We start from the raw sequence: 14,247 nt of genomic DNA, 5'->3' as shown, positions 1-14,247 counted from the left end.
ATCAATATAAAATGAAATTTTTAAGAGTTTTATGTGGTCAAGTGTCCAATAGGTCTAGCTTTTGACATATTACCGATACATTACTTGCAAAACGTAGGCGTTTATGCAACGTGGGATATAATAATGCACTACAACATAGCCCTATTAAATCCATGGAGAGTAGACGAAGGTTGTACCGTAGGTTGCGTAAACATTTCCTTTTTCTAAATTTATCTCTAACGCCATGTTTTCATCAATTTCACTTCTTTACTAGCCATAATTAGGGCACCTATGGGCAACTACGGGCAAGTGACGTCATCAACCAATCGAAGAATCACAATGCGTATCTTCTCCTGCTAATATCCTTGGCAATTTAGCAATTTTATTAGTTATATAGCAGTATATTTATGCATTTTACTGCATTAAAACCTTACGGTTTGTCTGCTATCTTCACAGTTGCACCACACCGTAGGTTGCGTAAATATTTAACCTCCTAAAGGGCGTTTAAATGTTACTCTTCATTAGTAATATGTCGAAAAATAAAACCATTAGGTCACTTGTTCATACAAAAGCATTTGCGCCTTAAGATTCCATTTTGTGTCACATAGCGAAGTTTGGACTAAATCCGTTTCCGTTTGTTCTCCTTGAGAAGAAAGTCATGTGGCTAAACATGGGCTCTCAACTAGGGAGCACAGATTTTGTGCCTAATGCGAGCGTGGAGGAGTCCAAAAGAGGTAATTGTGACCATTTCATCACATTATATACCGTACGAATGTCTCCTATGCCAAGATATGGTCGCTCACTAACATTTCTTGGTGCCGATACGGAAGCAAAAATTTCAAGTTGAAAAATTTTCCCTTGGCAGGTGTAAAATTGAAACTGTAAAGTTGAACTGGAAAAAGTATGGAAAAAAGGTATGGCATTTGGAGGAGGTTACCTATAACTGAAGTCATTAGTGCCATGAGGGAAGGGTATGGATGCAGGGTTGGAGAGAAACTCGGCGTCGGCATCAACCCGCTCTTAACGACACGTGCCATGGAGATCACAGCTTAACGTCCCTCACAACGGATGGAGTATTACGCTTGGCATACCCTCTACATAACACTCAAGTAGGAATCGGGCAATCTCTGAGAATTCTCTGCCACCGCCTGGAATTGAACCTGAGTCCGCGAGGTGGGAAGCCGACACTCTAGCCACCACACCAATCCGATTCCCATATGGAAAAATAATTCGATACTTTTTATTGTGCTCATTGTTATAATCATAATTTTAGCGTTATTGATCAGGGGACATCATGATTATAAAGTCCTCTTTTACAATCAGCCTGTAGAGCACAGATGTATTTTAAGCCCGAGGTGGAGAAAACCAAATTCGATCCGGAATCACAACCTTCGGGTTAGCAGGCAATGACTTGAACCAACCACTGCCGAGGCCGCCATTAGCGAGAAATGGGTGGCAAAGCATTTTCGTTGTCGCCCAGTGAAAATAAACCTAAAATGATGGGGGATCGGGTTGGTGTGGTGGCTAGAGTGTTGACTTCACACCCGGCGGGCTCGGGTTCAAATCCCGGCGGTGGCAGAGAATTTTCAGAGACTGCCCGATCCCTGCTTGAATGCTGTGTGGAGGACATTTCAAGCGCAACACTCCGTCCGTCGGATGGGACGTTAAGCCGTGGTCCCCTAGGCACCTTTCTTTAAGAACAGGCTAATGCCGACGCCGGGTTTCTCTCCATCCTTCCTTACCTACCCCTTCCCTAATGGCGCAAATGACCTCAGCTGTCGGACGCCTCCTCCAATACCATATAATACCCCTACCTAAAAAGATAGCTCTTCCGCTGGTTTTACTGCGGGGAATCGCTTTTTTTTTCGATAAACCCAGGCGGGTTTCAAACTCACGACCTCCGGGTTCGCATGAAATGACTTTACCCAGCCGCCACAAAGGGAGCCATTAGCGGGAAATGGGTGACGAAAGATTTTCGGTGTCGCCTAGTGAAAATACCCCAAAAGAAGATTCCTTGTCGCTCGTTTTACCGCAGGGAATCAATTTTTTTGGGCACACTCAGACACATTAGGTCGCTATCACGAAATAAATAGAAAGTGGTTGCAGTCAAGCATGTAAACTACATGTGTCGCGGGGAAATTGCCGTGAAAGCAGGAGCGGAGGAGGAGATTATGTGGGTGGGTCTCGTGTTGGGGGTCGGGTGACGTACATTGGATGGATTAGGGAGAGCGGCGAGAGGCGAGCCATGGAATTCGGAACGCAACAAATGACGGAGGAAGAGAGGGATGTATTGCGGTGGAGAAAAGGTTATTCTCTACACTGAAATTTTTATTGAATTCTTCCTCTTAAAGCCCGGTTACCCGGTACATTAACCCGTACGAGTTGATGTCTAAATGCATGAACGATTTTGGTGGACCGGAGCGGAATATTTATGACTGCATGATCCAAATTAGAACAGGTTCTATTTTCCGTACATGCATTCTCGCAAGTTGTGTGGTTACACGATGGATTTTTGCGTTCATGCACGCGTTCGTACATTTAGAGATTAACTCGCACGGGTTAATGTATCGGGTAACCAGGCCTTAAAAGCATGCATCGCTACATTTTGCGAGTTAATACAATTCATTTACTACCTCCATGCATGTAAATATGTATATTCAACGAGTCTTTTAATGAGCTACAAATAACAAAGATAATTGCAGTGGCAAGACATGGGATACAGTTTACACGTTACGTACAGGAATATTTGAATTCCTTTTAACCCTCTTTTTTTGGCATTTTTTAAATATTTTTTCGGTGAAGGCGGAGTAAAGTCCTTGCCCGCCACACGATAGGTCGTGAGATCGAGTCTCGCCTGAGTAGGTTGAATCTATCCAGGGAATGAATGTTCGTGCAGGTTTTATATTAAGTCAAGGACACGAGTGTAAGAAAAAATAAAGTGAGCTAAACTTCCATCAGAAAAAATGTCAATACTGTGTGTGCCAAAATATGTGCCGATTTGGGCGAACTGCCTTTGGTTGAAACGTGGTTAAAAAGTCAACGTTTAAACTTTTATATAAATTTGCCTATTCAAATATTACGATACTCCCATTCATATAAAGTAGCGAGCAACAAATGAAAACATACTACCAAACATCTAAAGTATAGTTTAAAATTGTTTAATTTGATGCGCCTAATTAAAGAGAATCTTCATCATCCGTACGGTAAGTGTTGATTACATAAATTTTATAAAGAAAGACTGCTTAATAGATTTGTCAATATCTTGCTTGGAAAAAAGGATAAGAAGAGGTTAAAGCTAGTTGAAATTGTTTAATGTAAGAACAAAGTAAGAAGGTGCAGCGGCAATAGGGTGGTTTCGTATTATTTTTATTGCCTAAATTGAATGAATTTTTCTCCTGGAGTACGAAATTCACACGTTTAGATTTTTTAATGGCGATATCAATTTTTGCGATTAAATGAAAAGTGAAAAATTCCAAGCGCGCGAAAACGCGACGGATAAGTATGAAACTGGGAAAAGCCCGTCTGACGTCATTCTGGTTCCAGCTGCCACCGTGTGAGGCCACCTTGGTGCGAGGCTATGAGCTTGCTATGAGCGCCGATACGATTCAGGCTGCTAGCAGGTAGCGCTTTGCTTAAATGAGGATTATTAATACCCTATCAAACGAAGGAAACGTTCCGACCATAGGCAATTTTAATAGGTGATTATTAAGAGATGTTTCCCTGAAGTCTGTGCCTGATGCATGCATCGGTAATCTCAGACGATATAAAACTCCTATCTAATCGTATTGCATCTAGGTCCATGTGACGTCACGTGGAGTGGCATCGCATGGGCGCCAATCTGGATTTTTTTAAATGAGGTTAAAATTGACCATTAACATTCATCTAAACTGGGATTTCTAAAACCAAATAATTTATATATTATGAATACACTATTGGTGGGTAACGAATTGCAATCAATGCCTTTAGTTTTCTTTGATGAAGGAAACTACCCTATTGCTGTAACGCAAGGCAGCCGGTGGTTTTCGGGAAGAAACTCTGCTGATGGATGAGAAGGATATGATCTGATAGCAATAGGTGTTCCCGTGCGTATACGACAATGAATGGGCTTACGGGTTCATTTGTTAAAACATTCTCGTACCTGTTCATGGAATTAGGTCGGGAAGTATTTCCTGGAAATTAAACCTCTGATACGCGGACCTCGGTGCACTTGATATTCGTTCCATTCACGTATGAATTGTGTAAATAATCCTTTAAACCAATAATGCGTACATATTTTGATTGACAGCTCGTAAATATATCTTGATTTTCTGCGTTGGCTGCTATTTAATAGTTCAGGCCGATCTTATTAAAATAAAAAATCAATTTAAACCACTTGCATACGATATTTACGTGGTAGAAAATTAATTTTGGATTTTGAGTTGAAAATGGATTTGTACTTGACCGAGATCAAGAGATTTATGGTAAAATAGCTTCAACAATGTCCTCTGCTACAGAATAGCAAACATTGAGCTAAGCCGAATCATTTTCTTTTGTGTTTTATTAAGTTCACGGATTTAGTCTTTCTGCATCGCATCCCATTTGCTGGCAGCTTATTCAAGATGTGGTCGGACGAGAGATAAATAGCACCTTTCTTTTACACTCTCATCCCCCCATAATACGAAATAAAATAAAATTCCAATGAAATGAGATGTATAGAAGAGACAGTATCTAAAGCTATATCTATTAACGTTTAGTTGATGCGTATAAGACAAGTAGGGACATCCTGAAATGGCCAAAATTTCTCTTCAATTCATAGAGAATCCAACTCTACAGTAAATCGTGCCCTCTAAAATTCGTTAAGACATGGAATTTGCGGTATGAAGCTTCCTTCCGCCACGTATTGGTAAAGACAAGGTCACTGTATCAATTTGTCCCGAAATGTCACTTATCTTTTACTGTATCGTCCGAAAAGTATAATTGCCCAGTTATGTCTCGTGTAAAGAAGGAAAAGGCAGAACACCATGGAATCTGTTACAAAACTGCAAAATCTTTTGAAAGAAGTTTGATAGCAGGGAACAGAAAAATCAAGTTCCAGTGTGATGCATGTGAGATGCACGGGTTGAAAAGGCGATGGAGAAATAATCAGTGAAATAATAAAACTAATTTTAAGTATATTTGAAAGTGAGATATGGTCGTAGAAGAAAATCATAGGGTTAGGCGAGGGAAGTATTGTTAGCAAATGGAGGATTTTGGCCAGACAAAAGTGAGGAAAATCCGAGGGTGTGTTGAAAGGCGAGGGAAACAGGATAATGTTATTCGAAAAGAATAAAATTAATTTCATCCGTATAAGAGAAGAAGGAGCTACTTACAAGCACTCATCTATTTACTGGCTACTCACTTTTAATCATTGAATAAATAACCAAATATGAGCATTCAGAAGGTTTTAAAAATTTTGAGCTGAGGAAACTGGGTCCGGCAATGCTTACAGGAGAAGGCCTAAAAATTTTATGGAAAAATATTGTATGCCACTTACTTAGAATGGCATTGTCCACGTAAAAGGGACAACTGCATTTTATTACAGAAATTGGTTGACGTTGAGTAATAAGCTTTCATTCTGACTCCATAAATTTCCCGCATGTGTAATACAGAAGAGACATATGGTTCATCCTTATTTAGACGTTACCGCATATGAAAATCTTAAATCTCAGATTCATCAAATCTTAAGAGCAATTAGGTATTGTCAAAAATATATGGATTGTTGGTGCAGTGACCTTGTCTTTACCAATACGAGGCGGAAGAAATATATAGATCTGGGCATGAGACAAATATTTCTGTGTATACAATTGTAGAGTTGTATTCTCTTTGAGTTTGAGAAAGAGAAATTTAGGTCATTTCAGGATCGCGCTACTTGTTATTTACGCAATAACTCAATGTTAAGAGAAATAGCTCTAGATACCGCAAACCCCATGTCTTAACGAATGTTAGAGGGCACGATTTACTGTATCCCTGCTTGAATGCTATTTGGAGGACATTTCAAGCGAAACACTCCGTCCTTTGGATGGTACGTTAAGCCGTGGTCTCCTTGGCGCCTTAGGTTAAGAGCAGGCTAATGCCGACGCCGGGTTTCTCTCCACCTTCCTTACTAACCTTCCCTCACGGCGCGAATGACGTGAGCTGTCGGTCGCCTCCTCCAAATACAATACCATACCATACGATTTACTGCAGAGTTGATTTTTCTTTGGATTGAAGAGAAATTTTGGCCATTTCAGGATGACCCTACTTGTCTTATACGCATTAACTCAACGTTATAAGAAATAACTCTAGATAACGTTTCAGCTATATATCTCATTTCATTGGAATTTTATGAATGGAATAAGACACGTTATTACTACATTTCCCACATCTCCTTCCGACATTTCGATAAGCAACTCACTCATCGTCCTTGCCCTTTCCATCATTGGATCCCTGAATCCTTGAGGGTGGTGAGTAAATTGCGCTTTGAAACGTTGGAAGGAGATATGGAGGGCCTCAATTGGAGTGTGATCGAGAAATATTCAATGCCAATTATTTCATATTTTCATTCATATTATTTGCAAAAGCTGATTTATTTCATAGTTTAAGAAGTGAAAGCACGCATTTTTGTGTAAATTAAAAAAATCTGTATTGAAAGAGAACCTTTGGTTATTTACGATGCCTTAGCCTGCCTCATTTCAAATACAACTACGGTACAGGGGAAGAGGATGAAGAGAAAACAGCTGTTTACAGGGAAACGGGGATACCAATATCGGACAATTGGAGGGTGAATGAATAGGTGTTTTGAGAAACTTTCCGCGTATCACAAATGAATAGGCTCACGGGTTCATTTTTCAACATATTCTCGTAAGCGTTCGTGGAATTAGGTTGGGAAGTATTTCTTGGAAATTAAACCTCTCATACGCGGGACTCGTTGCAGTTGATATTCGTTCCATTCACGCATGAATTGTATAAATAATTCTTTAAACCAAAATAATGGGTACATATTTTGATTGGTAATTCGCAAATAACTCTTGCGCTTTTGCGTTGGCTACCATGAAATAGTTCGGGCCGAGCTGAACAAAATCAAATCCATTAAAGCCACCGAGATAGTAGATTAATTCTTGCGCTAATTAATAATCAGAGATAGCAATTTGAGAATGGACTTGTATTATTCCGTGATCATGTCAGAAAACGACTTAATACGGTACACTGTGCTGAATAAAATTGGAAATATTTCATTTCCTCTCTTTCTATGGCCAAATCAGATTTTTCATGCCGAAATGGGTTGGTGTTTTAATAAAAAAAATAATGCTCCTACCATGTGTGATATGATTAAAAAATATGATGCATAATATGTATGGTAAACTAGCTTCAAAGGTTGTCCTCTACGGCAGAACAACATACATTGAGCTAATTGCGTAAACAATACAGACTTAGAGAATTTGCTATAGCGTTAGAAATGGTTGTATCAAAATCGACCGAGAAAGATTGCCATATGATATTGATTCTTTTCCATTTACCCCGAATATTCTCTTCATTCATGACACCAAAAATATCTTTTTCTCGATGTTATAATTGGCGAAGCGAAAAAAACGAAGTAGGAATTTTCTGTAGTTTGATCGAGAAATTCATATGAATGTACAGTGACTTGTTTGCAGGAATTGAGATCGATTCTATTTTCACGGCAGTTAGGGTCATAAGAGCATTCAAAGCTTTGAAAATGTATCCGCTCTCCGACACAATAAAAAGATTGAAATGCTACTTTAATTCACGTTTTGCATCCGAGAATTTTTTTCGCCTTTTCAATACATTCTGTATCAATATGATGCTACTATACTGATATTATTGATGCCTAACTTGGGTAAAAAATTAGCCAGCTTTCATAAAATATATCGCGTAGTTACCTCGAGTAAGGGTAATCGAGTATGTAGTCTCTAACAATATATTTTGCCCCTTAACGTCTAAATGATTTTTCTCGGGTCCCAGAGTGGTTTATCTTTCGGGAGAAGGGGTAATTAGCTGATTTATGTATATCAGCTCGTCATGAGAATCATTTTAAAATTATATTATAGATATCATGGCATTAGCGGTATACATTGCATGATGCTATTACAGACAAGCCAAATAAAATGAGTTTTGTGAGGAAATACAAACAGGTATAATAAAATATTTTAAGTCTCACGTTTGTCCATTGTGACCCCCCCAATTTTGTCATTTATTTCCAATTTTCATTTTTCAAATGAGCATCATTCATCGGCTATAACAATTTTAAATGTCTGTTTACCCATGGTTTCCATCGATTATGCCATTACTTTGATACCTTATTAATAGCAAATAAAACAGAAACCACTAATAAAGAGAAACTCTTCCACTGATGACACTTAGAATATTTGTCAGCATGATAGCCTTTTCAGGTGTTTATAATTGATGGATTGCAAAATGCTCTTTCCTGAGGTGACACTGAGACTTAATACTAACATCGACAAGCAAGACAATCGACATAACAGAACCACCTACAATGGTGATGCTAACACTTTATAGTAGCTCTATTATTCTCTTACAGATATATTATATGAGACGCTAAAGTAGTGACACCAGCTATTTACAATATATGTGTTGATAACAAAAGCCACTTTAAGTAAGGGGTAGTGTTTCTGTTCTTTTTCATCCATATGACAGAAACCACTGCGGGGGGGTTAAGATACTGATAAGAAAAATAGCACTACCCACTGATATGTGGTGTTCACAGAAAACCCGGTTGGATATAGGTATTCATAAACAGTGCTAATCTATGTAGGGAGTTGATTATGGCGAAATCTTGTCGTATTCTATTTTATGGTTAATACAAACTTACTAGCAGTTTTCCTCATTCACTTATACTCACACAACGGATATCAACACATTTTATATTTTCGCCATTTGGCGATATTTTCAAATATATTTCAATCGGTCGCATGAATAAGAGTCTTTGTGGAAGATTGCCAGTAAGTTATTATTTAAAATTACCATAGTACAGTGCACTACCCAATTTAGCCAGATATTGATGCTCTAAAATGTCCCTCTGCCATCGAAGGATAGTGAAATACATATCCTTCTCAAACATTATGTTAGAAACTTATGAATATGAGTTTTAATGAAGGACTGCCAGTAAGATATAATTTTAAAATGCCATTGTATATTGTACTACTATATTCAACTCGATAATGAGGTTCCAAAATCCACTTCTGCCATCGAAGGAGACTGAAATACGTGTGTCATTCTCAAAACAGTAAGTTAGAACCGCAACGAGGTTAAGCTCCGAAACCCTTGCTCGAGCACTTCCGGCGACGCTCCCCAGGCTGACTCACCCGATTTGCCGTCCCTCGCCCCGGCCGTCCGCCCCTGGCCCCAGCCCCACGCACGAGAACAGCTTGGCCAGAGATTCGATGGTCTTGGGCCGCGCCTCGCTGGGTCTCAGCGGCGTCCGCTCGCTAGGCCCGTCGAACCGACGCGCGGAGTAAGACTCGCTCTCGTCCACGCTGGAGGTGCGAAGGCGTCCGTCGTCCGCCGCGGCCGCCGCTCGCATCGCCCGCCGGTCCAACTCCATGGCGGAGTGCGCTCGCGTCTGCAGCGGGGCTTTTCGGGCGCGGCGTGACGGCCCGCGGGCGGACACTTTGAGCTGGCAGAAGCGGTCGTGGCCGGTGCGGCAGTCGGAGCGAAGAGCTCCGCCCCCGCCGCCGCCACCGCCTCCGCTCTCCCGGCGGTTCATATACATGTTGAACATGCTGGCGGCGGTTGAGGTGGAGAGTAGAAGGGTACGGCCCGCGTTGAGCTGGTCCCGATCGCCGGATGACGGGAGACGGGAAGCCCCCCAACGAATGGCCGGGCCCTGCCCCCTTCACTTGTGGGGACTCTCCTGATCCCTTTAGGTCGGAGCACATCCAAGGCCTCCCGCCGCGCCTCAATCCGCGTTTCAAAGCACGCTGCCGCCCCCGGGGTGCGCCTCACACTTGGTCGCCGCACCTCCCGGAGGTGCTTCGGGTAAACGCATTGGGTCCGGATATTTTGGTCATCGATTAGACTCGAATGGTTTATCTCCTCCTTCCTGTTTTTTTCTTCAGCGTTGCCTGTTGTTCGTGCAATAGTGAGGCTAAATGTTTTGCCATCCAGATCTAACTAACGCATATTCTAGCTCGGAATCAATTGGAGAGCTACGGCACAAGATCCATTCTCGATTAGTTTACCTCCTCCTCACTTTGCTCTCTTCAACGTGGCCTATTGTTCATGTAAGGGTGCGGGCTAATTTTTTGCCATCCAGATCTAACTGCTGTATCTTATAGCTGGAAATCTATTGGAGAACCACGATACCATATCCATTCTCGATTGTTTTATCTCCTCCTTCATGTGTTTTCTTTAGCGTTGCCTGTCGTTCATTCAAAGGCGAGGGCAATTTTTTTTGCCATCCGGATCTAACTAAAGCATATTTTAGTAATTAATCAATTGGGCACAGCTTTACAGGACCCATTATCCGGCGTTACTTCACGTTTAAAGTCGCTGTAGCCGAGGATGCACCTCAGGGAAGGCATTTTGCCATCATTGTCAAGCTCTTCTAAATGAATTTCGTCCGATTCTTTTGGCCACTCATTAGCCTGAAAGGTGTTTTCTTCAACCACAAATGCTGTTGAAGAAAATGGTCGAAAAATGTGTTGCCATTCTAGCTCCAGTTGCTGGTTATTCTAGCTATGCGTGAATTTTTTGTTTCGGCGTTCAATTTGGTTCATAAATACTGAACCGGGAGTAGGGTCTCCTCCATATCTACCAACATTTCAAAGCTCTTTTCCATGATTGATCATTGCTTTTAACCTTGGCTTCATAAAGAGGAAGATGCTACGCTGCAGCATCTTCTTTCTTTGTCATCGGATTCTGCACTGGGAATAGTATCGATATATGTTGAGTCCTTTTTTCCTTCATAAACCACAGCGGGGATTTAAACTACTAAAAGTTGCATTACTCTGGGATGCTCACAGAGCAAAATTGGTTGGATACAGGGATTGATAAACAAATATTATTCTATTTAGGGAGTCATTTCAGGCGGAATATAGTCGTATTCTAACATGATGCTAATAAAAACTTACTGATAGTCTCCCTCATTCACTTATATTCACACGACCTTGGGTGTCTACAAACTTTCCCCGTGAAATTCAACAGTGTCTCGTTGTAATAGTCTTCGACGAGTTTCCAAATTACGTTTTTTTTCCTAAGTTTCTGAGTAAAAGATGCCACAAGCCTTCATTGACTCAGCGTCAATTTTGATAGCCTTGGAATTGAATATCCCCAGCGTAATCATATGTGCCCTCATTATTCTTCCATAGTCAATCAAGCATGATCTGTACTTATAAACCAACAGAAATTTGCGTGCCACTCAGTTTAGGGCTCATTAAGTACCGGTCATTTTTGATTTCCACCATACCCCATGTCTTTCTCAGTAGCATGCTTAATACCAAATGCAAATTCGATCAAAGTCATTTATGGTGCACCTCAAGAACTGCTTTAAGCTCATATTTTCCTCATCTCGTTCAAATCTCCACTTATTGGACCGTTTTTTATTTTGCGTGCAAACGACTATCAAGACTCTTGATAACCACTTGAGGTTCACAGATCACCACATGGAACTCTCTGACACGGCTTGACCACAGCTTTTTGTGAATGGCCACAAAATGAAGTTCTCCTTAAGCGGGAATCGAACCAGAAGCTTTCTAAACCAAGAAAAAACCGCTAATTTATTCTCGGTACTTTAGTTCTCGCAAAAATGCTCTGATATTCCATGTGAATTTGAATGCAAATGGCGCATTATCCGTCGAACTCATTTAATAAATAAGTGCGTCCATAAGGGTCACGCCAAATACTGACGGGGCAATGCCCGAGTACTTTCGAATCTGATTACTTTATGCTCCATGAAACACATGTCCTCTTACGTGAGAAGAAATTGTAAAGAGCAGCCATTTGAGTGCCTACAGTTGTGCAATGTTACTTGACAAATGATATGAATGGATTTATGGATTTTTTAAAGAAATTATCATCCGTCATCTGGCCAAAGATATTTGATACTTGCTATTATTTGATTTCCTCATCCCTTTCCATTAATTTATTAGTGGCGCAGTGTAATTTATCAAAGTTTTCTATTTAACTTTTTTTAACCTGACTTCGAATTATTTCTGATATTTATAGCTATACTTGGCCAATGATCAACCAGAATTATATTTATTGCCCAATTTATTCCATCCTTACCATATATATCTATTTCTATTATTGCCGCTCATTTCGTAATTATATTTTGATATTGAATATACATTGAGCACAATAAATAAATTTCGCGTGATACCTTTCCAGTTCGTAAAGAGCAAGACTTTTTTTGGCTATCATCAGAAAAAGGTATTTTTCCCGCCATAACTATTAGACTAGGGATATCCGGGTTCGAACCTAGGAAGCTGCCTTTTTCATAGTTAATTTCATCCTTCGGAGTATGAGCACTTTCTTGTATTAAGTGCATGTTAGTTCGTGCTTAGTTATTTTTCGATTAAGTCCTCCGCCTAGTTGTATTAAATTACTACATTAATTGCAAATTAGCGCTAGGACGCGAGGTAGTTGAAATATGGATAGAAAAGGGGTTGCATAGAAATGGGAGCGAGATAGAGGGCTGAATTTACATGTCGAGCTTGGATGATGCTGTTGATTTTTAAGTGGATTTCCGTCCTCTTTGTGAGTGGGGAGCAATTAAACTACAGCTTTTCATCCGTCTACTGGGACTAACAAATTACAGTCACGGATTTTCTAGCAAAGCGCCAGCTAATTTCATTCGCCATCCCACTCATCAATCATCCCCATTACCACCCAGCAACCTCTCGTCGTGCCTCCAAGAATGGGGTCCTTCACTCAGACGCGGATTTCTAATTCAAGGCTCCGTATGAAACCGACATCAGTCTATCGCTCAGGTTGAGAAAGCCCAGAAATTAGCAGCTTGTTCTTGAGGCACTGACATGGAATTTGGCTGGCAGAATGACTAGCGGAGGGAGTAGCAAGAAAGATATTATCAGCAAAATATCCCAGGCGAAGAGAGTTTCCATCAAAAGAAAGATGTACTTACTGCGAGAAATTCAAACATTGAAGTAAGGCAACGTTTTAATAGAACCTACATTTGAAGTATGCTTCTCAGTGGTTTAGCCAGGAATTTCGTTTTTGGGGTTCCAAAACCAGGGGGGAAATTTTTGAAAAGCAGGGTACTATGTAATGGGTCTTATACTAAGTTTATCACTTTTCATGATCGAACAAAGTAAATGTATTAAAAAAATATTTTGAAAATAATGATTTTTTAATATTTTGTTTTCTTTGATGAAGGAAAATAATTGTGTTTTTATATTTAGGGGGGGGGGTCCGGACCCCCCGGTCGGAGAAAGCAAGGATAGAGGCCTTCGAAATGTAGTGCTACAGAAGAATGATGAGGAACAAATGGATCGAACGAGTTTGTAATGTTGACGTACAAAGTAGAGTAGCAGAGAAGCCTCTTGGAAGCCTTGACAAGGAGAAGGAACACCCTTATCGGCCATATCTGGTGACGTGATGGCCTGATGAAGACAATCGTCAAGGGACAAGGAGATGGCAAGAACGGAAATGGAAGACCTCGAACAAAATATAAGGAACACGTAAAGAAAGACGTGGAAGAAGAAATACATGGGTATGAAAAGATTAGGTGGTAGCAAAATTGATTGGAGAGCAATGTGAAACCAATCGAAGGATTGGTGATTGGTTTTCGGGTTCATTCCGCGTTGACTCATATTTTGCGGACGACAATTTCGGGCGCGTTCCAGCTCCTGTCTTTGGGTCCGAACTGTCCGAACGCGCCCGAAACTGTCGTCCGCAAAATATGAGTAAACGCGGAATGAACCTGAAATCCAATCACCAATTAACTCACCGCGGAAGCCTCCGTAACAATCGAAGGATTGTTGACCAGAGCTGGTGACTGAAATGGGAAGGTCACAAAATACAAGGTTATCATAAAAGAATGGTGTGTTTTCAATTATCCATAGAGGGGATAGTAGGGATATGGCGGCAGAGATTTTTAGAGGCTGCTCAATCCCTCCTTAAGTGCCTTGACGAGGGCACTTTAATTGCAGCACTCCGTCCGTCGGATAGGAAGTTAAGCCGTTATCCCTTTGGTGCGTTTCATTTGGAGTAGGCTAATGTTGACGCCGGGTTTCTTTCTTCTAAGGACTAAGGGAGCACGTATTGCTTTTTTTA

At 40.7% G+C, this 14,247-nt stretch overlaps 1 protein-coding gene across 5 annotated transcripts in view; it reads right to left on the bottom strand.

Moving 5' to 3' along the window:
- LOC124170665 (slowpoke-binding protein) overlaps positions 1 to 14,247 on the bottom strand; it is a 178,358-nt gene that overhangs the window by 89,224 nt on the left and 74,887 nt on the right. For 4 of the 5 annotated variants that reach the window (XM_046549539.1, XM_046549543.1, XM_046549542.1 and 1 more), the window contains exon 1: positions 9,321 to 9,747. The exons of the other annotated variant lie outside the window; for it this stretch is intronic. In XM_046549539.1, coding sequence (XP_046405495.1) covers positions 9,321 to 9,736 — 416 coding nt within the window. In that variant the 5' untranslated portion in view covers positions 9,737 to 9,747. Of the gene's footprint in view, positions 1 to 9,320; positions 9,748 to 14,247 lie in introns of those variants that run through there. 5 annotated transcript variants of the gene reach the window in all.

Source organism: Ischnura elegans, chromosome X (assembly GCF_921293095.1).
Source record: "Ischnura elegans chromosome X, ioIscEleg1.1, whole genome shotgun sequence".
NCBI lineage: Eukaryota > Metazoa > Arthropoda > Insecta > Odonata > Coenagrionidae > Ischnura > Ischnura elegans.
The sequence above is the reverse complement of the archived record's forward strand: the minus strand, read 5'-3'. Positions and strand labels throughout refer to the sequence as shown.